Source organism: Aethalodelphis obliquidens, unplaced genomic scaffold (assembly GCF_003676395.1).
Source record: "Aethalodelphis obliquidens isolate GAN/ISIS:26980383/991018 unplaced genomic scaffold, ASM367639v1 scaffold141, whole genome shotgun sequence".
Classification (NCBI taxonomy): Eukaryota; Metazoa; Chordata; class Mammalia; order Artiodactyla; family Delphinidae; genus Aethalodelphis; species Aethalodelphis obliquidens.
The window spans coordinates 319,714-345,809 of NW_020838085.1; the positions used below are offsets into that span (position 1 = coordinate 319,714).

Genomic DNA, 26,096 nt, shown 5'->3' on the forward strand with positions numbered 1-26,096 from the left:
CCCACCCCCCTCTGGCAGCCACCAATCTGTTCTCTGTATCTATGAGCTTGTTTTTGTTTTTGTTTTAGACTTCACATATAAGTGAGATAATATTGTATTATCTTTCTCTAACTTATTTCACCTAGTGTAATGCCCTTGAGATCCATCCATGTTGTCGCAAATGGCAAGATTTCATTCCTTTTTATGGCTAAATACTATTCCATTGTATATACCACATTTTCTTTATCCATTCATCAGTGGGCACTTAGGACATTGTGTTGGGTTCCCTTTTGTCCACATTTTCACCAACACTTGTTATCTCATATCATTTTGATGATAGCCATTCTAACAGGCATGTGGCTATATCTCACTGCGGTTTTGATTTGCATTAGTGATGTTCAACATCTTTCCATGTACTTATTAGCCATCTGTATGTCTTCTTTGGAAAAATATCCATTCAGATATTCTGCCCATTTGTGATCAGATTTTTTGGGGGTTTATGGGATTTTTTTGTTTTTTGTTTTTGCCATTGAGTGTATGGATTCTTTATATATTTTGGATATTAATCCCTTATCAGATATATGATTTGCAAATATTTTCTCCCATTCAGTAGGTTGCCATTCATTTTATTGATGGTTTCCTTTGCTGTACAGAATGTCTTGACTTCTTTTTCTCCAATTCTCAAACTCACTTCAGTGAAGATTTAGTCTTGACAGTTTGACTGAAATTGCCTTTGTCTAGGAAATCACGACTTTTATGTTTCATTATCTGTAGGTCAGTGCTATGTCCTTATCTTACTTTATCTCTCAGTAGCCTTTGGTGTAGTTGTCTTTTTTTCTCCTTAAAATGTTATATTCACTTGGCTTTAGTTTTCCTCCGATGTCATTGTTCAGTTCCTCTAAATCTTCTTTTCTGTCTCTTAACTGCTATCAGAATTCTAGATGTTGGCTTGATTTAGGGCTTATCCCAGTCTCTTCCCCAGTTATAATATCTTCCTGGACATTTTTTTTTCAGCCTGTGTATACCATCTATACATGGCCTCTTAATTTATATCTCCAACTCTAAACTTCCTCCTGAGTTTCAGCTGCATGTTTTCATCTTCACATGGATATCTTACAGGTATCTCTTACTAAATATTATGCTTGATATACCTGTCTCCTCACCCATGCTAGTTTATTCCCCAAATAATTCTTCATCTTAGTCAATGGCACCATTATTTATCCAGTTTATCTTTCCAAAAACCTAGGAGTCATACTTGATTTCTTTTATTTTCTCATTGCAAATTTCCAGCCCATGAGTAAATACTGATAGCAAAGCCATAAAAATATATCTCATTCTGATCACTTTTTAGCACCTCCACCCTAGACTATACCACCCGAACTACTGCAACTGCTTCCTGTATTTCAGTCGTATACACCATACTCTAATCTCCACACAGAAGACAGAGCGATTTCTTGTAAAACAAAAATTGGGTCGTATCACTATGTTGTTTAAAACCTTCCCATGTTTTCCAGTTTAACATTAGGAGGTGAGGTTAGAAAGGCCCCCCATGATCTGGTCCCTGCTTTTCTTTCTGACCTTACCTTCTCTGCTCTTTCCCACCCTTCACTGAGCTACTGACTGTATCAACATTCTGAGCCAATTCCTATTTAAGCTTTTACATTGCTCACACTTCTGGTTGCAACACTCTTACGCAACTTCTTGTTTAACTTTCTCCAAATCCTTGAAGCCTCCACTAAACATCACTTCTTTAGAGAAGTTTGCTCTGAAAGCACACTCCACTAATTCTCCCTAAATAATTAACTTGAAATCTATTATGCAGTTATCTATTTATTCTCTTCTTTTTCTCCACTAGAAGTTAAGTTCCATGATGCGAGAGATATTTTCTGTCTCATTTCCTACAGTACCCCCAGCAACTAGAACAGTTCCTTGCTGAATCCATTTAAGTACTAATATTTATTAAGAACTACCATATGCTAAGATCCCGTTCTAAGTTCTGTAGATACACAGGGAGCCAAATATACAAAAATCTCTGCCTTCCTGGGATTTACATGCTCATGGAAAGAGACAGACAATGATCAAATAGGATGGGGGGTAGAAAATAGGCAGGGGAAGGGGTTAAAGACAGTCATAGTGTTGGAGGTGCAGTTTTGAATAGGGTGGCTAGAAAAGTCCTTACTGAAGGGAAAAAGTGAATGCATGAATTAACCTGCACTGATGGCTATAATAAATTGCTGACAGAGTCTTGTTGGAGTCCATGTCATCTATGTCTTACGTAAAACCATAGACTATTAAGCAACTTTATGTATTACAAAAAACAGGAAGAGAAAGTCAGTATGCTAGAATACCAAATGTATAATTAATCTCAATATTCTACAATGTTTGACTGTGGTCTTCAAGACATAGTATTTTGGGGCTTCCCTGGTGGCGCAGTGGTTGAGAGTCCGCCTGCCGATGCAGGGTACACGGGTTCGTACCCCGGTCTGGGAAGATCCCACATGCCGCGGAGCGGCTGGGCCCGTGAGCCATGGCCGCTGAGCCTGCACGTCCAGAGCCTGAGCTCCGCAACGGGAGAGGCCCCCGTACCACAAAAAAAAAAAAAAAAAAAAAAAAGACATAGTATTTTGGAGATCAGAATGTCTCACGTGTGGGTTCAAAGCACCAGTAGCATAAATTGAATATGTGGTGTGTGGCTTGGGAGCACATTGTTGGGTTTGGCTTACTTCTTTCTTTTTTTTTCAATTAATTAATTTATTAATTTATTTATTTTTGGCTGTGTTGGGTCTTCGTTGCTGCGTGCGGGCTTTCTCTGGTTGTGGTGAGCGGGGGCTCCTCTTTGTTGTGGTGTGCGGGCTTCTCATTGTGGTGGCTTCTCTTGTTACTGAGCACAGGCTCTAGGTGCACGGGCTTCAGTAGTTGTGGCACGCGGGCTAAGAGTTGTGGCTTGTGGGCTTAGTTGCTCCACGGCATGTGGGATCTTCCCGGACCAGGGCTCGAACCCGTGTCCCCTGCATTGGCAGGCAGATTCTTAACCACTGCACCACCAGAGAAGTCCCTTCATTCTTGATAACATACTTTGTAGTAAGATTATCTACAAATGTAAAGTAAATTTCAATCATGATAGTAAAATTGCTTTTCTCAGGTATGAGAATATAGGTAATTGCTATGAACTAATTAGATCATACCTAGATAATTTGAGTCTATTAAACATGCTATCTTTTAAGATATTAGAAAATAGATTGCTTCTTTGCATGGATATTGCTTGATGAAGGATCCTTTGTCATATCTTAGGAAATGGCTAGTAAATACCTGATAAATAGCTAGACAATTCTACTTGTAGCCAAAACCTCCAACTAGACCTCTTGATTGAATTTACACTGGTGCTGCAGAAACCAGACATAATTATACCTGTTAGGAAAGAGTGAAATTGGAAATCTGGAAAATCTTGCATTAAGGATAAAGCAACAGACAACATGTTATAATCTAGGTATAAGTGGTGATGTCCTAATGGGCAGGTAGTCCATGGAGTTAGAAATTCAAGGACAGTATTTAGAGATCCAGGAAATCATTCATCATAGGTGAAATATAACACGTAGCTGAGCTTACCGGTTTTGGACCGCCTAGTAAAGGACCCAGCAGAGACAAGATAGTCAGGATGTTAAGTCCTTGAAAATCTGAATAACTAGCAAAATACTGGCAAACATATAGAACTGGGTCTAGTGCTTGAGGGGTTAAATTATAATGAGCTTCGAAAAATAGTTTCTCCAAGTGTGGAAGACAAGAGTTTAATTTTCTGTATCCCTGCTGAGGGCAGAACTTCAACCAGAGACTGGTTAGTTCTAAGCAGTGGAACTAGGGGCTCAAACAAGGAAAAACCTTCTAATTTTGTTTCATGAAGGAACTGAGTACCATAAGAAATAGGAACTCCTCATCAGATGATGGGTCCAAATGGTTGCTGAGGGGCTGTCTTGCATAGACTTCTTACAATATGTTGCTACACTCGTTGGGAGGTTATAAATGAGGACCATTAAGTTAGAACTCAAAGATTCTATCATTCTATGTTGGTAACATTAATAAAAACTGATCTATATAGGATCAGGATAATTGTTTTGGAACAATTATGCTAATTTTGATGTTAAGTTTAAAATATTTTCTTTAAAAAATGGAACCCTTTTTTCTTTAGGTGCTAGATAAGGCATAAAAAAGAAAAATTTAGAATAAAAGTGCTCAGAAGTAAAATGAAAAGTCAATTATATACTTTTCTACTAGTTCTGGAATACAACAGGATGTTAGTTAGAGAGTGAAATTTTGTTTTGTAAATGGAATATACTCTTTCACATTTTATTGGTCTAATGATGTTTTTATTATGTTTGGATCAAGTATCAAGTGCCTGTCTTGGGGAAAACATAAAACATGCTTAACATTGGGCATTTATCCACATGTGTGAGATAGAGAAGAAATCAGGGTAAGACTATTGAAGATCACTGGCACAGAATCCACGGGTATGGAAAAACATACAATGCATTAGCTTCTATGCAAGAGCCTCAAGAGATGGAAGCTGTAAATACAGTGTGGAGAGAGTAACGGCGGTGACAGCTTTAGCACATTTGGGTCACTTATGAGAAACAATGCAGTTTTGTAGACTTCACATTTTTGTTTTAATTCTTAGACTCTGACAAGTGAGAACATGTTTTAAGCCATACCTTATGACCTGTTTGGTGCATTCTAAAAAACAAAATTCCTGCTTTATGCTACATAAATATGATATTTCTCATTATGTTTATTTTGTATGAAAAAATATAATATCAGACTCCAATTCCAGAGTAGGTATTACATTGTCAGTGAAGTTAATTAAAATCTTCTATCACTTCAAACCTTTATTTAATTTAAAGCAAAAAATTCCAGAAATTACCAAGTGTGTTGGAGAAGAAGAGCTTAAAATGAAAATCAATATGCATCTGTCAGATGTAATCAGAGCTCTGATATGTCAAAAATCCAATTACACCTGAACTGAAATTGTTATTTTTTCTTCTTTTAGCTGACACCCCTATTTATATTTAAGCCTAAAAGGAAAATCAGATGGATATAAGTTGTCATGGTCTCCATGTGTAGGACATGAGTACACAGTCGAAACTCTACTGTCACCAGCTCTGTGGACAAGTCAAAATTTAATCTTACGAAAGGATTAGATTTCTGTTTTTTCAGTTAACTCATAAAAGAAATATGGTGAATGCATTTTAGGAAAATATCCATTCTAGGATTTCCCCAATTTGACTAGGCACAACCATTCATTACCTTTTGCCACTTGTATTCTTCCTGAATTCTTGTAGCTCTAATTGATTTCTTTTCCTGTAGCAAGTGGGCATGTTCTGAAATCCCTATCCCCTCGATAACAGCAGAAGATGCCAACTTTGAGTGTTATTTATCTTATTATCAAATATAAATGGTACCGTAATCTTTATCAAAACTTCTTATCAGGAAGAAACTAATAGGAGGAAAATGCAGACGCTGAGACATTTGTCTTGCAGACAAGCACTCAATTCATGAGTATGTTAGCAAATTCGGCATTTGGCATTAGTTTGTTATTTATGAGACCTGAGTTTTAAGAATGCTAAGCTTACATATAGCAAAGCATATGCCTATGTTTAGGTAGTTAGAGAATGTTGAATAATTGATGGATTATTTTCAAGCCATTAGAAAATCCTTATATGTAATGTATATTTGCTAAGTTATCCGTTCTTTTCCATCTCTAAAGTCTCATCCCCATAGTGCGAGTGTGAGATCTTACCACCACCATCTATCTTTCTTTCATCAGGAAGTATATAAGTATGTATTTATCCTTCTTTGTATCTGTTACCATATGAGCACCTGTTCTTCCAGGTCATCCCTCATTCTCAACATTCATATCCCCAGTGGCAGTGTACATCCACTTTCTTTTTTTTACCACAACTTTCACTCCTTTCTAAATCCTAAAACTTTACCACACCATCTTCTAGAATTTGTGATGTATCATAAGGAAAATACCCTCTATCCTAAACCTGCTTAGCCTTCCCATGAAAACCACAGTAAAAACTCTTGGCCATTCCCTCACCCCATGACTAATTTTGATGATTCCCCATGTGTCCCTGCATGGCATGCTATGCCTCCCGTTCCTAGGGATATGTGAGTATAAAACTTCTTTCTTCATGACAGTCATTTCTGTGTCTGTATGTCTCACCATACCTGATTAAAACAAATCCTGAGTGCATTTTAAAACATAAGGTACATATTGATACATTTCATTCAAATTAAACATTGATACCTATGGAAAGCAGTAAGTTGCGTATGTATATTGAATTACCATTTTAAACAACTAAGAAAATTGTATGAAGTGATAGACTCAAAAACACTGTAAATCAGTTAAAATCCTAAAATATGTTCAAGTAACCCATGGCAACATCACTACAGATAACCTAAGACATTAGAAAAATAAGGCAGTATTATGAACAACTATAAACACATAAATTCAACAACTTAGGAGAAATTGATCCATTTCTCGTAAATTCCAAACTACCAAAATCCACCAAAGATGAAATAGATCATATGAGTAGTCATCTATTAAAGAAATTAAATTAATAATTGGGAAACTTCCAAGGCGAAATCTTTAGGCCCAAATGGCCTCACTGGCAAATTCTACCAAACATGTAAAAAAGAATTAACACCAATCTTTCTCAAATTATTCCAAGATGGAGAAGGCGAGAAAACACCTTTCAACTTATTCTATGAGGACAGCATTACCCTGATACAAAAACTAGAAACACATCACAATTAAAGAAAGCTACAGACTAATACTGTTCCTGAAATTAGACACAAAAATCTTCAACAAATATTAATAAAATGAACCCATCAAAATATATAACAAAAAAATATACCCATGAGCAGATGGCATTTATTCCAAATGTAAAGGCTGGTTGAGCATTTGAAATTTCATTAATGTAATCTACTCTCTTAAAAAGAATAAAGGAAAAAAATCACAGGTCATTCAGTATAGAAAATATAGTGTCACCTTCAGTTATGAAACATTGAATACTTTCTCTCTAAAATAGGGAGCAACACAAGGATGTCACTCTCAGCATTTATCATACTGTTGGAAGTCCCAGCCAGTGCAATAAGGCAAGTAAAGAAAATGAAAGGCAAATAGAATGAAAGAAAGAAATGAACTGTCCTTATCTTCATATCACATGATTATCTACCAGAAAATCACAAGGAATCTTAAAAAAAAAAAAAAAAAAGCTTGTAGAAGTATTAAGTGAATTCAGCAAGGTCATGGTAAATAAGAACGACACACAAAGAATCAATCGTATTTATATATATTACCAACGAAAATATGGAAACTGAAAGTTAAAATCTAATATTGTTTGTAATCTCTCCAAATAAATAAATTACTTAGAAGTAAATCTAACAGAGCATGTTCAGGACTTGTATGCTGAAAATGACAAAATCAAATGACATTTAAATAAATAGAGAGATCCACTCTATTCATGAATTGGAAGACTCAATACAGTAAAGATGTCAGTTCTATCCCACTTGATTTATAGGTTTAATGCAATTCCAGCCAGGATGCTCAGACTTTATGCAAAAATTGACACAATGCTAAGCAAATAGTTCTTGCTTTTAACCAATAAAAAATTCCATAAGAGGAAAAATTAATAAATTGGACATCAAACTAAAATATTTTTCTCCGTAAAAGCCCATGAGAAGACGATAAAGTGGAAAGCTATAAACTGGGAGAAAATGTTTGCAAACCACATATGTGACAAAGGGTTAGTATCTAGAATATATAAAACATACTGAAAACTCACTAATAATACAATTTTTGGAAAATGGGCAAAGAATATGAATAGGCATTTCACCTATACTGAAAATATACTGATCGTTAATAAGCACATGAAGAGATGTTCAACATCATTAATCTTTAGAGAAATGCAAAATAAAAACACAAGGAGTTTTCACTACAAACCTATCAGAATGGCTAAAATAAAAAATAGTGACATCAAGTATTAGGAAAGATGTAGAGAAACTGGATCACTCATACATTGCTGGTGGGAATGTAAAAGGGTATAGCCATTCTGGAAAACTGGTTGTTTCTTATCAAAGTAAACATGCAATTACCCTACCATCCAACAATTACACTCATGGGAATTTATCCCAGAAAAGTAAAAATTTATGTCATACAAAAATATGTGCATGAATGTTCATAGCAGATTTATTTGTAATAGCCAAAATCTGAAAACAACCTAGATGCCCTTCAAAGTGTGAATGGTTAAACAAACGGTGTTATATCTATACCCCTGTGTAGTATTCAGCAATAGAAACGAACAAAGCATTGATAAGTACAACAACTTGATTGAATATCCAGGGTATTATTCTGAGTGAAAAAGCCAGTCCCTCAGATTTATATACTGTATGATTCCATTCATAGAGTATTCTTGATGTGACAAAATTACAGAAATGGAGAATAGTAGTATTCAGGGTTAGAGTAGTGGGAGAGGCAGGGATGTCTGTAAAAGGTCAACCAGAGGGATACTTGTGGTGGTGAAACTTCTATATCTTCACTATTTCAATGTAAACATTTTGGATTTTGTATTGCATTATAGCTTTACGAGATGTTACCATGGGAGATAACTGAGTAAAGCATACTTTCATTTCTTACAACTGCATGTTTATAATTATCTCAAATGTTTTTATAATGGATAAGGATTATATCATATTATAATAAGAGAGAATAATCAGAAGGATAATGATATACACTATGTTTGGTATCTATAATATCTACTTTTTAAAAGATAAAATATACATAATTTATGTGATTGTTAATAATTAGAGCTAAATAAGCATTTAGAAAAGAGACGTATTTTTTTTTCCTTATGAGAGATAATTGCTATGTCTCATGTTGATTTTATTTTATTTTTTATTTTATTTTTTTCTTATATTTATTCAAGAAACATTTATGGAGACTGTTACACACCAATTACCAAGGATATGCAGGAGAATAAAATGAAGCAGTAATTTGTAAAATTTAAAGGAATATACACATTATGTAGTTCTACTCAAAAGTCTTAATTAATACATCACTGACTAATGTATAGTTTAGTCCTGATATTTAACTTTAGCGTTGTAAAATAAACTTAATATATGATACATTGAACAGATTGAATGTGACCGAATTTGCAAAGGAAAATCAGGTATATAATTTTTAACAGTCTCCACCCAACCCTTGCACACATGCTCCCAAGACTCATGTTGATTTTAGTTAACATATATCATGCAGTTTGGCAATGAATAATAAAAATATTTTATGCAGAAAAAAATGTTTTTTCAATTTAAACGTTGCTACTTGTGAATTGGAAAATGTCTTCAAGAATTCAGTGTTTAGTGGCATTTAATGTGTGCTGCTGCCTGACGTAAAGCATACCCAGGTCTCCAGATAATTGTCATGAATGTTGATTAAATTATGTTGACAGCTGAGCATAATTTCATGTTTTTTATAAAATTTCCCTTCCTATTATGTCAGATGACCAATTTTCCACACAAATGAGCTCAGGTTCCAATCAGACAGATTTGTAATTATGATTTTTAGCATAAAGCAAGCAGATTTCTAAGCTAGTCAGTGAAGCTGCTGATTTTATTGTAAAACACAAAGCTATAGCTTTTGTTATGCAAAGATGCCTGGATGCCTGCCCTTCAGAAAAATCTCTATAACCTGAAATTTAGACCTACTTCTACCACTAGAATATTTCTATGAAGAGAATGAAAATCGAACTAATTAAAATATTTTATATGGTCTGGGCTTGTAAAATGGAACCCAAGGCTTACAGTACCATTTCTCTTTTCTGTCATTTTATACAATTTTCTTAGCTTCAGAAATACAGATAAGTATTCTAACAGAGAGAGGACTAATGTCTTCTTAGGATTTAGAGAATTTGGGGCTTTTACAATAGGTAAAGTGGTTGATGGATGTAGAGATGGATAGATAGAAAGGAGATAGAGAAATAAAACTGTGAGTGAATGATGAACTTTTGATGACACATTCTTTTCCTTTAGTAAAATTTCCTGCAATGAATTGAAACCTGATGACTACTACTGACATTCAGCATTTCCTCCCCTTCTCTCATCTGATATTCTTTCTTCCTATTTCATTAAGAATATAAAGTCAAATCAGAATCTAATTGTCTGGTTCTTCCATTAGCTCGACCAGCCTGATTTTATTTTCATCCATGTGCCTTGCCTCTCCTCCCATTACATTGGAAAAGCTCTTTGTGTTCTTATGGCCAGCCCTCTACCTGTTCACTGAATCCCACGCCTACTCAACTATGTGGAGCTCTCCAGCTCTTTCCTCTGTCTTCTGTGTAATAATTCTTGTGGGATTATGCCTATCAACATAGCAAGCATGCAATAATACCTCTTAATGTTAAAAGACATGCATCTCTTTACCCCTTATCCCTGCCAGGTACTATCCCATTTCTCTGATCCCTCTTTATGGCAAAACAACTTGAAAGGTTGTCTATACTTATGGCCCTCATTTCTTATACATTATCTTTTTTTTTCTTTTTTTTTTTTTATTGAGGTACAGTTGATTTACAATGTTGTGTTAGTTTCAGGTGTACAGCAAAGTGATTCAGATATATAGATATAGATATGGATAGATAGATTCTTTTTCAGATTATTTTCCCTTATAAGTTATTGCAAAAGCTAATCTTACTTTATTCCCCATCAGTCTACAGATGATTCTGCTTTTTTTTTTTTTTTTTTTTTTTTTTTTGTTTCAACAACCTCTCATTTTTTTTGCCTCTCCCCTTTCAGAGCACAGGCTCCGGACGTGCAGGCTCAGCTGCCATGGCTCACGGGCCCAGCCGCTCCGCGGCATGTGGGATCTTCCCGGACCAGGGCACGAACCCATGTCCCCTGCATCAGCAGGCGGACTCTCAACCACTGCGCCACCAGGGAAGCCCAATTCTGCTCTTTTGAAGTTCATCAGTAACATAACACTGCCAAATCTAATCGTCTGTGTGCATCCTCATCTTGCTCATGAGCTCTACTTGATACAGTTGATCTCTCACCATTTTGGAAACAATTGGCCTTCAGGATTCAATTCTCCCTTGATTCTCCTTCTATCTCTCTAGTAAGGCCTCCTCAGTCTTTTTTGCATTTTCTCCCCTGTTCCTATCCCCTGAATTCCCAGAGGCCTAAGGTGCTGTCTTCTTTTTTCATTTCTGTCCATACTTGTTCCTGATGAGCTCTCATTCAGTCACAAGTGAATTCAAACAACTTTTAAATTGATAGCCCCAGCCTCAATTTCCCCTTAAATTCAGACACATATAGCCACCTGCTATCTTAGTATTCCCCCCATGGATGTCTACAAGGCTTCTCAGACTTCCTTAGGTGCTTTGCTCAAATGACACCTATCAGAGAGGCCTTCCTGGACCACCCTATATTAACATCCACATCACTCTCTAACTCTTTATTGTTTTACTTAACAACACCATACATATAATACATTTTATTTATTGTTTGACTTCTCACCCCCAACACATTCTGGAATGCATGATCCAGAAAAGCAAGGAATTTATTTTCTTCACTATTTTATCCCTTATTACAATGCATGGCACAGAGTATTTTCTGAATGAATAAGTGAAAGAATAAAACAGTGTACAATCGATGTATACTGTACAAAATGGAATTATCTGGATGGATCTGAAATAGTACCTTTGCCATAGCAAAATCTTGATATGTATATTATATTCATATATATATATATATATATATATATATGTATATATGCTTCCTTTTTCATATGAGGAAAATCTCACTTAGAAATTTAAATAACTTTCCCAGTTTCCCAGAACTAATGAATATCAGAGCATAGATTTAAATTTGTAAGTCTCAAATGCTTGACATTATATCATAGAGTATTCCTGCAGGTGAAGAGAGAGATTTTACATACACACACACACAACTTAGCAGTGCAGAGAACAAGGAAGATATGGTAATTGATCAATAAGGGATATTATTTTAATTGAAATTAAAATTACTTTCCAAGAAAATATTCAATTTCCTGACATTAATTTTTAAAACCTTAGTTATCTTTTCTATTTATAAGGAAAAATGTTACCATAGAATATTAAGACTGGAAGGCACATTAAGATATTCTAAATATTAATGTAAAGCTCAAAACCCTTCTCTTGGTCATCACTGTCAGTGGTTATTAGCATGTGCTTGAAGGCCTTCAATAACAGAAAACTCTGTCCTTTACTGTGTCTCTGGTCAGGAGGCTCTGATAGTGGACTTTTCACTCATTTTTGACCCAGCAGTGGAATGTTTACATTGGAATCAGTATTTCCTTTAAGTTTTATTTGTTTATTTTTTGCTAATGTATTCTTAGATTTTTAAAAAAGCAAACATAAAACTTTAACTTACAGGTGCTTAGTTCATGATGTAAAACTTACCTTAGCAATCATTAGTAGAATAATCCCAAATATCTACTTTAAAAGCATTATATGTCTCAAACTGAACATTTTTTTCTAAGAAGCATGGATTTGTATCTATTCCCCAATGACCTATACGAGTAAATGTGACCTTCTACTTAGTGCTCACTTTTTGTACACTAGTCCTTTTAATGGTGTCTTCTTTGGACAAGTTCTTTATTAAATCTCAGACATTAGCTCGCTCTATAAAAGATGGAGGAGTAAAGCAGCAGCAGTCTCTAATCCTTCATGAAGAAAATTCCATCCCTGAAATGCCCTTCTTGTTCTTCAATAGATGCTTCCATTCAATACATGCACCTCAGTCAGCAAGATACAGGTTGGATGGGAATACTGCTTCATCCCTAGCTTTTCCATGATCATAGCAGCCAAATGGCAGTCAGAGTCAAATTTCTCTATCTGTCCTGTTTTGAGAGCCTAGAATTAGAAAGTCTCTAAGCAAGTTCAGTGGCATCCCATGCCTCAGCCTCTGATATAACATAGAAGGAAAGATAATTTCATGTATCAGTTTGCTAGGGCTGCAATAATAAAATACCAGTCTGGGTGCATTAAACAAAATAAATTTATTTTTTCACAGTTCTGGGGGCTGGAAGTTCAAAATCAAGGGACCAAGATATTTGATTTCTTCTAAGGTGTCTCTATTGGGCTTGTAGCTGGCTGCCTTCTCACTGTGCCCTCACATGGTCTTTCCTTTGTATGTGGGCATCCTTGGTGTCTGTCTTGGTGTCACAATTTCCTTTTTTTATAAGGACACCAGTCAGACTGGATTAGAGCCTACCTTAACAGTCTTATTTTAACTTAACCACCTCTTTAAAGGTCCCCAACTTCAAATACAGTCACTTTTGAGACACTGGCAATTAGAACTTCAACATACGAGTTGGGGAGGGGGGCATAATTCAGCCTATAATATCTCTAAAGAACCAATGAAAGGACTCTTCTCCAAACTACCACATTAACAATTCTGTTCTATTTTTTAGTGATAATTTAAAGATTATTAAATCAGTTATTGAAAATATAAAGTATTCAAGTAGAAAGTGCACACATTTCATGTGTGAAAGTGGTTGATGAAAAGTCACATTCTTGATGACTTGATGTTTTAGAAATAAAAGCTTGCTTTCTTATTTAAGATAAACCACTATAGCAGCAACATGGATGGACCTAAAGATTCTCGTACTAAGTGAAGTAAGTCAGACAGAGAAGGACAGATATTATATGATATCACTTATATGTGGAATCTAAAAAAAATAGTACAAATGAACTTATTTACAAAACAGAAAGACACTCACAGACATAGAAAACAAACTTATGGTTACCAAGGGGAAGATGGAGGAGGGATAAATTGGGAGTAGGGGATTAACAGATGCACACTACCATATATTAAACAGATAAACAACAAGGCCTTACTGTATAACACAGGGAACTATAATCAATATGTTGTAATAAACTAATGGGATAGAATCAAAGAAAAGAATATAGATATATACACATATATACGTATAACTGAATCACTTTGGTATACACCTGAAACACAATATTGTAAATCAACTGTACTTCAGTTAAAACAAACAAATAGACATTTGACAAAAGTATAAATAAATTAATTAAAGAAACCACTATAACAAAAATAATAGCATCACTTAGGGAGCTAGAATGTTTAAGTATCTCTTTGATTTCCTGACATGGGCTATTTCTAATTCCATGCTAAATATTAGAAATTATGCTGTGGGGAGCAGTAGTGTAATACCACTAAAGTGATTAAAAATTAATCTCTCCAAATGAAATATTTTCATTACTAAAATGAGTATTATGCTCACTTTATGCTCTTGAGAAGATTTTCTTCTAAGAAGGCAAGTAACCTCATTCCATTAAAGTATTGTACAATTTCTATATTTCAAATTGGAGATCAGTGCATAAATATTTCTATTACATTTGATCAAAAGAGCAGTCAAAATAGCAGTATTAGAATACACTGAATAAAATTTGAATATTAAGTGCAGCTAGGCCATAGCAGATTTCAAAAGCAAAATAACAATAATAATAATACATTGAATGCCACTCTTTTTAATATTTCTCAGATGCTAAACATGACGTATTATCAGGTCTCAAAATTATATAAATAATGTATACTTCTCTCATAAACTATATAAGTACCTAAAATCAATTATGTAAAATAAAATGTGCATATTTCCCCCTAGATACTTATTAGCATTTTGAATCCCCGAATGGTAACTGTAATAGAAAAAAGTAAATACATCTGTAGTTACTTTGTGTAGTTACTATATGGAAATGGAGTAAAACAGAAAAAGATAAGCTTAGAAAATGTTTTGAGTTTAGAATATGTTTTACTAGATTGTTTAACCTAATAGATTTAGTAATCATCACACTAGCTACATTTCCCAGTCAGAAGATAGAAACAACTGATGTGGTTTCTCCCAGCTTCCTGCTAAACACATATGAAGATGCTGAAATGAGCCTCCAGCAACACTGAACACTAACACTGGCTGAAAACCTATTCCAAGAACCTAGAAGCACCTAATATAATGCTCAAGTGAGAAAAATAAAGGCCATATCCTTGCTCTTGAATAGATCGTGAATGGACAAAAATGTCAGTGATCCCTAAAGCGTAAATGTGGGGCAATCCCATTAAAAGAACTGTTTGCCAGGCCATCCCCTTCTTGGAGCTAACTGTTCATTCCAAATTTAGAAAAATTCTTTTAAAAAAATGAGCTGGGGGAGGAGACAGTTCTAGTAGAAAATAAAGCATCTATAATTAAAACAGTGTGGTACTTACACATGAAGAGGAATCTAGGGACTCCAGAAAAAGACCAAAATATATAAGGAAATGCCGTGTAGGTGGCATTTCAAATCATTGAACTTTTAAATAAGTGGTTTTTGGATAATTAGTCTCATATAGAAAATCAACAACATTGGATACATTCTTCATTCCTTACATATGGATAAATTACAAGTGGATTGAGTATTTAACTATAAGGATGAAAATATATAGATATTAGAAGAAAACATAGGTTAGATTCTTTATAAGATAGAAGTGTGGACGACTTTTCTGTCTCTACTCAAAGTGTTGCAAAGGACGATGGGAAAACCACAGAAAATATAAAATATTTGTGAGACATGAAATGAATTTGATAAATTCTCAAAGTTCTTTTCATTGCTAAGTTTCAGTGATTTCTTGGAAGTTTATTAACATTGCAGTGACTTACTATTTAAGCATGTAATAGTAGTTAAAGAAATGTATGGTGAATTCAATAGGGAACTATAGTTCTATTTGTAGACTGGTAAAAAGTTACAGCCACAAATAGCCTGCTAGATTTTTAATTAAATGAGCTTATTGGTTATAGCATTATCTTTCATTTCAAATATTATAAGAAAGCATGATGTTAGCAATGAAGTACCCTTTTGTATCTTTGTCTTGACTCCTTACACCATCTAAATGTCTGGGTTTATTTTTAGTTATAATATAATCTATTTTTAGTGGTAATATACTTTTGTAAGGGTAAATGATCATTTCTAAACTTTTCCTTGGAGATGCAATGTATGGTTTATTTGACTCAGCTCTGCTTTTTTTTTTATCATATTCCAGCTCTTTATCCTATTTTATTCTGGCTCTTGCTGTTTTTACTTATTTGAATGCAGTGATTCGTTGAAAATACAGAACTCATAAAGGCAAAATTGAAGATAGAAATTTTTCAGATATCTTAGTAAACAACATGATCTTTCATTGGGACGTTGGGCAAGTTGTTTAACCAAATTGTCTCAGTATCTCCATCTCTAAAATGAGAAACATAATAACACTTGTTTATGGTGATTTTCTGAGAATGAAATGAGATAATTGTGTGAAAAATACTTAGCACAGAGCCTGGCATAGAATCAGTAGTGAATAAATATTAACTCGTAATCATATTAATTACTAGTTATTGTTAAGTATGACAGTACACCTTAGAAAATTTTCATTTCCTGAAGGAATAAACTTTAAAATTTGAAAATTTATAAGAATTTTGAGTTGGGATATTTTGCAGAGGGGCCATTTTCTATTTTCTTTCTTGATGTTCTTAATAGTTTAGTACAGTATTCTCATCTGAGACAAAATGACTTTGAATATCATCAATCTTATAACAAAGAATTTTTAAAATATAGTCAGTAATCCCATTTTCTTGTAAAGAGTGTTACTCTTCAAAATAAAGGAAGACACCGATCACTTGGAAATCTTCACTGTTACAAATGGCTAGAAGCTCACTACTCGTCCAGTAGATAGAGGGTTTTTTTCTAAGTATGGTCTCATGATCACCTGCTTCTGGATCTCATGAGCTGCTACTTAAGTACGCAGCTTTGAGGTCCCAGCCCAGACTGAACAAATCAGAATCTCTGTAGTTGGGCCTTAGCAAGCTCCATGTCTAACAAGTTTTTCGCAGGTGGTACTTATTCAAAGCAAAGGTTGAAAAATTCGAATTCACTAGAACACAAGAAATTGCTGTCTGTTTTTCTGTCTTCTGATTTTTACAACTTGAAGTGGATGCCCCTTTCTTTCACAAATAAGCTTTGGCTTCCTTCGTGAATCAGTTAAAGAAATGAACAGTTTACTGGTAGCAATTCTGGGGCTCCAAGCAGAAACATGGAGCTGTTATGGTCTAGAACAAAAATATGCAAAGAAATGAAAGGGTCAGAAATTGCTGTACTTTGCCTTATGCAAAATGTGGTAAGACTTGAAAAGATCCATGGGTTTTATGGGGTTTTTTTTATCACTCTGGGAAACTCAAGCCATCACTATCAACATTTCTTCAATTCTTCCAGCCTCTTCAGGAGAACCTCCTTGGCTCAGGATAAAATGTGTTTTTTAAAGAATTTTGGTGACATTTGAGGAAAATTAGTGAAGCCAGTGAAGTGCACTTATAATTTAGCATAATGTATTTTTTGTTCAGGAGTGATTTTAAAAAATTTAGGTCATCAGTAAGGAGAGGTTACTTTCTGTGGTTAAAATTATATTCTAAAAACGTTTACCACATTAAAACTTATTTTTGTGTGTGTGTTTTTCTTTTTTACAGGAATTGCATTGCCTCCTAAAGGGACTGTAGATATCCAGGTGTTATTTGTGCCCCAGGTTATGAAATTACAAAAAACAATGGTCATTGTTCAAATGAAGAAGGCAAGTGGAGAAAGGTGGCCTGTTGACAATTTTAAAGAATTGCACACAGAGGTGAAAAGGTAACATTTACATAGCACATTGAAGGAACATGATTTCATTTTGACTGGCATTGATATGATCGGTTTCTTTTATATGTTATGCAATGTGAAGTTCATGAAGTGTTCAAATTTACATGGTCAGAGGGGGAAAATATATTTGATATACGGGGTTGTATATATCGTTGCTGATTTGAAGTTCAGAGTGAGGAACAAGTCAATCTAAGTATCGTATCAGTGAATCATAGTCAGATACATGCAAAGGGACTCCTTTTTGAGTCTGTATCTAGAGAACAACCTGGAACAGCTTGTCTGGGCAAAGCATAGGACTTCTGATGCTTGTGTTCACCAAGTGATGGCACTGTGCCAGGTATATGACGTCCTGATGAGATACTGCCATGACTAGGGTGTGCTGTCGTTGCCAGAATGCAGGTTACTTGTCCCCTCTTTGCTTCGCTGAAATTTAAGCAGATTCCAGTGATGATGCAAAATTTAAATGTTTTCTCTGCTTTTATAATTTTAATTAAATACTTGTCTAGAAACTTTATTAATTAAAAAGAAATTCTTACTTTGTCCTATATGTGCATATTTCTTCTTCACATTCAGAAAATTCTTTCCTGTGGGCTCAGAGTCCATTCTCCCAGGCTTTTTACCACTCCTGCAATCAAGACTGCCGACGTGATCTGGGTAAAATGAAAATGAGGAGGCCCTTGTTCAAAAAGTATTAAGAATTTCAAGACATTAAACAAACATGAGCAATTCCAAGTGTGGAGTTCTTGCATACGTCACATGCCCATGAAGCTGGTCCTGCCTGTCGTGTCTTATGTTCCATTTTTCATAAGAAAAGCCTGTTTTCAACAACGACCAGAATCATTTTCTAGTATTGCTTTTCTCCTGATGGTGTATGATGGACGTAGAATAATTTTACAAATGCCCTTTTTCTTTTAACTGGTAGCCTCCAAAAGTAAATTACTGATAACTTTCTGAAGTCCTGTACTTAATGGTATTTTTTGTGTTTTGTGCTTTGCCCATCCAGTTTAGAACATAATATGGAAACTGTATTACTTCTGATTAATCAGTTTAGTCACATCAGTAAATACCAATACAGTCATCCCTCAGAATCCATGGGGTATCGATTCCAGGACCCCTGCAGATACCAATATCCATGGTTGCTCAAGTCCATTATATAAAATGGCATAGTATTTGCATATAACCTATGCACATCCTCCCATATACTTTAAATCACCTCTACATTACTTATAATTCCTAATATAATGTAAATGCTATGTAAATACAAGTTTTGCTTTTTGGAACTTTCTGGAATTTCTTTTTTTTTTTTTTTAATATTTTAATTTCACAGTTGGTTGAATCTGTGGATTCGGAACCCACAGATATGGAGGGCCAACTGCTGTACTAACCTTTGAATGTAGAGAAAAAAGTTCTTCAGTTTTAACTTGCATCTTACAATGGTTGTATTACATTTTTCTTTGTGACAGTTTACCAGGGTTTGGTTTGAAATGGTTATAAAATCAACATTTGCAGAAAATGTTTTGTATTTCGTACTTAGTTTTTCTCTGCCAAAGTTTAAATTCACAAGCTTTGCTAAAACACCATTAGGTTACTAAAAAATATGTCATTTCATGCTAATATTGAAAGTGTTTATGCTTTTGTTCACTCTTAATAATTTAATTTCTAATTAGAGCTTTGGGGATAGACAGTGAAGAAATCCCAGGAATATGCTGGATATACCCTATTCTTGGATTCCCACAGGTACCACATCCTAAATTCCCCCAAGGTAGGTATATCTTAGAGTCAGAGAACACCAGGATTTTAGGTATCTTAGAGGCCTTCTAATCCCATCTCTTCTTTGTACAAGTAAGAAAATCCAGGTCCAGAGAAAGTAGGTTGTAAAGTGACCTAGCCCTATTGGTGGAAATGCTAGGACTGAATCTTGTCTCTTAACAATAAGTCCAATGATCTTTCCACAAAACCATACCATTTCCTGTTGTCTTCCTTGTTGGTAAAACCTACAAATCAACTAAGATTGAAATAACATTAAATTCAGACCCCTTTATTTCATATTCTTTGATATGCTCAGAGCCCTGTGCTAGATCTGTAAGATTCCTGGGTACTGGGGTTCTTGGATCACATTTAATCACCATATTCTAGCTTCTGTGTAACTCATGGGGGCAATGATTCCTCTATTAGTTGTCCCAGATACAAAACTTTTATGGTGTTCTCCAAAAACCAGTCAGAATGTACTACAGATTTTAGGGAGGTGGGCTTGGCCACCACACATGCAACGTAAAATCCCTACTCTTATAATGCCTTTTTTTCCCTCAATGACCCTTTTTTTTCTCCACATACTCCAGGCTTCTCTCAAGTTTCTGTATGTTCTCTTTCCCCAACACTCTTCTCACTTCTTCTGCATACTTTTATTTTCCCGTTTTGTTCCCAGGGTCAGCGTAAGAATCACAACTCCTCTTAGATAACCATAAGGTGAAATTTAGTATCCCAGCCTCTTACCAGGCTCTAGGCATAGTTTTTCATAACTAAGAATCACTGAATTGCACAGCAAAGGGATATCTATTTTTGATCTCCACCTTGAGCAACACAGATAAGCTAAAAGAAGTCTTGAAATTTTGAATTTTTCTTCTCCCTCCAATACCAATCTTTGCTAGTGAAAAAGAGCTAGTCTTTACTGATACAAATTATGTCACCACACTTAGAAGAGAAAATAGTCAGTTTTGCTTGTGAATAACAGCATTTCCCCAGAGACACTGGTTATAAAGGAAGGCCAAGATTATATATTTCCTTGTGTAGTTTGATTTTAACTGGAGTGAAAATCCACATAACTAACAGTACCTTTGACAATAAATGTCATTTGTTTTACTTGAAATATTTTTACTCTTGAGTTAAAAAATTATCAACAACAAAAAATTATCAACACATAAATATTTCATATATACTAAATTATCTTCAGAATGCTTCAAAAACATGTCAAAATGCTTTTTTTTTATTTCCTTCAAAACATAGTTGTTTTTATACTTTCCAAAGAGCTGAACAGTTTAAAATTTATAATAGTCTTCTGATCAAAGTGATGTAATACAGCCTAGACATTACTCTGTTGGGATTCTAACAGCAGTGTTGCTCATGTCTACCCCAGACACTGCTTGTTTTTTTCCCAGATTAAAGACTTAAAGCAGATTTTTTAAAGTCTAAAATAAAACCTATGAGAAAATACAAATTTCTTGCACAGTTTTCTTCAAAGGTTAAATATGCTCCAGAAACATAGAAATTTTCTATCAAGTCACTTCTTTTCATAATTATTAGATTTTTAAAGTAAATGTGAGTTCTGTAAATAGCCTGTGTTACATTAGCACAACCAAGTAGTAACATCTGTGTTCTGAACAGACTGTGTACTAGTTATTAAATCATTTTACCAAAAGTCTAAAACCTATTCTAGTAATTCTTTTTCTCTACAAATGCCCTTGAGAAACAGATGGGTATGATTTTATACGTAAATATTATTTACTTTCAGTACAGTCCATTCTTCATTCTTAAGAGCACATCAGAAATAACCCATTGCTTTCCCTGCTCAACTGTGTCACCATCAATGTTTGTTGTTTCTTTTTTTTTCTATGTATCTATAACCCAGGTTATTCTCAAGCCCAGGGTACTTTTGTTGCTCTGTGAACCACTTTTTCTCCTGTCCTTTGGGGGTAGATAATTAGAAAAGGACTGTACTCCCTATCACAGTGTAAAGACAATGGAATGTGAATCCATTGTGGTTTAGTAATCCTGGCATTGCTAGGGCAGTAATTTCCTAAGGACTTACAGGACAAGACCAATGACATGATACTAATTGTAACTTTGATCACACTAATTTCCAATTTAATGCTTTAGGACTGAAGCTAATGATAACCAGAAAAGCTTGTACATTTTCCTCAGCCATTTCAACCCACTTAATTTACATCTAACTTTGTACCCTTGTTGTACATTTCACATATTCTAAGTCCAAAATGTTCAGTATTAACCTGTAAATTTAAGAATTAAAATAAATTTATTTTAAACATTTCTTTACTATAAATGTGGTCTATACTGTGAAAACACATAAATCTGAGGACATTATCCAATCTTGCTGTTCAGATGAACATATTATCAATATTATTGATGCCACGAAAGCATAGTGTAATCCATTTCAAAGCTTTTTTAGTATTATGACTCCCTTTTTATCTCATATTCAATTTATGTCCTATGTGCATCTGAACTGATAAAAATATAACAGTTAATATATTTTGGAGAAATAATATTCTTAAATATGAACTCTAGCATACATGGCCCCATAATATTATACAGCTAATGCCAATATATTAATATTCCTTTATATAATTAGTAGTTGATATAGACATAATATTTTGGTTGCTCACAAGATCATTAACAACTTCTGCACTTTATATAGGAAAATGTTGGAATTATATATATATAGAAATATGTAAAGTTATATATTTAATGTTTTAGTGCTGTATGCTAAATTAATATGTAATAACATTTTAATATTAACTTTAAATAATTCGTTACAATTTTTAATTACTAAATAGTGTATTTTGTAAATTTAAAAGCAATTCACAAATGGAAATCAAAATATTTTACTTAATTTAAGTGAATTTTAAGGTGCATGTAAATAAACTAATATTTTTGGTTTAGGAGATACTTTAATAAAATATATTTTATAAGTGTTATTATAAAATAAACTTATTTTTTTAATTATTTGAAGGTATTTGCTGTAGTATTTTTATATAAGTAAAGTTTGGTATTTACCACAATGAGTATACAGCTAGCTGAAAAATCCAGTCCCTGAATCACATTTCTACATCCTAATGTAATCTTCTATACTTTGGTGTGTATCTTCTAGATTTATCTCTTGTCATGCTATTTTTAAATATTATTTAATATTCATGTTGCTTCCAAAATGTCAATGTATGTTGATACTGGATGAGTGTATGTGTGTTAATACCAGATGCAATGACGTGTCAAAGTATGCCAAAGGAACTTTTATTTTTCATAACATAATTCATTTTTTCTATCTCAAGACCAATCATATAACCCAATAGTCAAATTAACTGAAAGTATTTCTCTCCTGTAGTTGTCATAAAATGTCAGTCCAGGAAGTGGGTAGAAGAGGAGGTGGAAGTCACATTGGATGGAGATTTTTGGGGACAAAATCCTATCTTAGATCTGACAAACTTTGTAGTGATTCCAAAAAGAAAATCATATGATTCTTATGAAGATATCAAAGGTAAGAGAACCACAGTCATGGGTATAAAAAATTATAATAAATAAAAACTCAATTTTCCTTAAATTTCAGGTTGCTGATTACTCAGTTGCATGAAAATCCATTCCCATTTATTTTTCACATACAATATCATTAAAATAGTGTCCAATGAGTGTTCGCTTATGTTTGTTCTCTTCACATAGTAGTTTTCTCCAAAGCGACAATAATTATGGTTATCAGTGGATTTATAAAAATAGGTTGTGATTTTGTCATCAGTGAGGAAAGAAAAAGTTACAGTAACTGTAATTTTCATTTTCCTTCAACTTTAATTTCTTCCTTTACTCTCTTTTTCTGATTTAAGGAATAAGATTGAAGCCATGGCTTCAGCTTTAAACTTGGAAGCAGAACCTTGAATAAAATGTTTCTTATTTAAAGAAATAGAAAAATTGACATAAATTAGATAAAATTTATGTCAATAAAAATTGACATAAATCAATAAATTGACATATATTTTGTACAACTACCCCTCTGACATTTAGAACCTTAAATAAGACTTTTCAAAAAGTTAATATTATGGTCTGGCAAAATCAAATCTCAATGATGCAAACTTTATTTTTCAGCTATTTCCCAGATGAACTAAAGTAGAATGCTCCTATTCACACTGAAAGGGAAATTTCCATAGCAGTGTTTTATTAGAATCAAGGGGAGAAATCTATGTTTATGTATTATTTAAAAAGCAAATTAACCACAAAATTAAGTATGAAATTCCTTGCAGAAACAAAATATCTTCTCTAGTTTTCTCATTTATATGTATAGTTTTTTACTTTAATCTCACTACTATCATCTCTGTGTCTAATCTAATTATTTCAGTGATAAGAGAATGTAAATGAGGTATAACTGAAGAGAGAGAGAGTATACAAGAGTATAGAGAGGATATACAAGAGATAGTAAAATAGTTTTTAATATTTTATAATAGCAGCTATTTCTACTAAGTTATAAATGCTCATTTTAAATGGTTCAAGAAATTCCTGAAGTAATATGGAAAGCAGCCCCTCAACTCAATTCAGCCCCGCTCAGATGGTGTTAGGATATAATAAACTTGATATATACCCTCTCATACTTCCGGCCATACTTGAGTGATGGAAACATGTTAGGAATTTAACCAGTTATTTTAACTAAGACCAATTAACAGTGACAAACAAGACAGGCGTATTTCTCTTTCACATGTAAGCCTGGACTTGTGCATGGTTTAGGCAGTACAGTGCCTCTGCCCCTCAAGATTATCAGGGATTCAGGTTCCTTTTCTCTTGTTGCTCCACCATCCACTAAGTTGTCCTCCTCTGCATGATCAGTTCTACAGTCATGTCCACAGTGAAGAGCAAGCTGGTTCCCTTTAAAGCCATGACCTGAAGACGCATATGTGATTTCTACTTCTATCCCACTGGTGAGACCTCAGTCATATGGGCACACCTAGCTGCACTTGAGGCTGGGAAATGCCTCTTGACAGACCCAGATAAAACTGGGGGACATTCTATTATGAAAAAAGAGGAAAAGAGAGAAAGTAAATATTGGGGAGACAATTAGCAATCTCTGCCATATTTTATTTGCTGTGAACTGTTAAAATCTATCATCAGTCCATCCGAAAGTACTTAATGAGGACCTATTATACATCAAGTGTTTTCTGGGCATGGAAATTCACACATACCCCTATCCCTCTCCTACCATCAGACTGGTCTCCCCACTCTGTAGGATAGAGTTCCAGTCAGTTTCTGGTCAACATCTCAAATCGCCTACTGAGATGAGGATCCAGGTTTAACTGGCTGGCTCTGCACAGCCGCTGTTGCTGTGAACCAAGCACCACCCTCCATTCTCCAGTTCTCTCAGCCACCTATCTGATATAAAGTATTGTCACTCTGTCTGTGCCTTCTACCATACCCCAAACCCAGATTAGAACCTTTCTGATATCCATGCCAGTTTATTTATTAAGCGCTTAGTCTTCCAAGAACAGTGCTAAGTGTTTTATGTTTTGTATTTATTGTATTATTATAGAACTTATCATCAAAGAAACCCTATGAAGCACATAGTATCCCTGTATTTTTATTTTACAAGTGAGGAAATCTAAGTAAAAGAAGTTTAGTGACTTATCCAGGGTCCTACAATGCAGCAGTGGAAGGGATAATGCATGAATCCAGGCCTGACTATTTTTTTTTTTTTTTTTTTTTTTGTGGTATGCGGGCCTCTCACTGTTGTGGCCTCTCCTGTCGCGGAGCACAGGCTCCGACGCGCAGGCTCAGCGGCCAAGGCTCACGGGCCCAGCCGCTCCGCGGCATGTGGGATCTTCCCGGACCGGGGCACGAACCCGTGTCCCCTGCATCGGCAGGCGGACTCTCAACCACTGCGCCACCAGGGAAGCCCTACTAAAATGTTTTTGACGTGATTCAATCTATATAAAATAATCTTGAATTACATTCACCATTTGTTCCCTACTGTCATTCTAGCCTGTTTATCTTTATTTGCTGAAGCTGTAATATGTAGAGCTAGGGAATATTTATTTCTCTGCTTTTCTATGCAGGCCTGCTTTCTCCTCTCTTTGCAGGTCTCCTTTCTCTGCCTGCTCATTGACTTATACACATGGCTCCATCACACTTAATCAACACTTCCATTTGCTTCATGAAACCCTTGGTGTCTTCCAAAAAAGATTATTCAAACTGGGGTTCTATTATTTGCAAATAAACATTCTGAGAGTAAATGTAGAAGAGGAACTAGAAATAATAAATATTTCTTAAATGAATTACAAAAATGTCAGAATAATCTCCCCTACACACTTTCACTATAAAATTTGCAAGGCAATATTTGAAAAGCTGGAGATGGAATTATGAAATGAGTATCTATGTTATATGTATCCAATGTATTTCAAAAGGTCTTTGGAATTCCAAAAATATTAGTTCACCCTAACTGTGTTCTTTTTATTTACTGGCTAGTTATAGATAGTATGAAGTATGTGAGAGTTGGAGATAGTAATGCAGTTACTAGGTTGCACAATGAGATATTTAATTCTTAATTATATTAACTTATTTTTTCCCTTTGGTTGAATTTTAGTTTTGTCATTGCAAAATGCCAGTGTA

The 26,096-nt window shown here is 34.5% G+C and overlaps 1 protein-coding gene across 1 annotated transcript in view; it reads left to right on the plus strand.

Moving 5' to 3' along the window:
* The window catches only part of LOC113616456 (cilia- and flagella-associated protein 47-like), a gene marked incomplete at its 5' end in the record, with an annotated part of 358,695 nt that overhangs the window by 308,538 nt on the left and 24,061 nt on the right, over positions 1–26,096 (plus strand). The window contains 3 exon segments of the mRNA XM_027099781.1: positions 17,561–17,720; positions 19,397–19,491; positions 22,843–22,995. Coding sequence (XP_026955582.1) covers positions 17,561–17,720; positions 19,397–19,491; positions 22,843–22,995 — 408 coding nt within the window.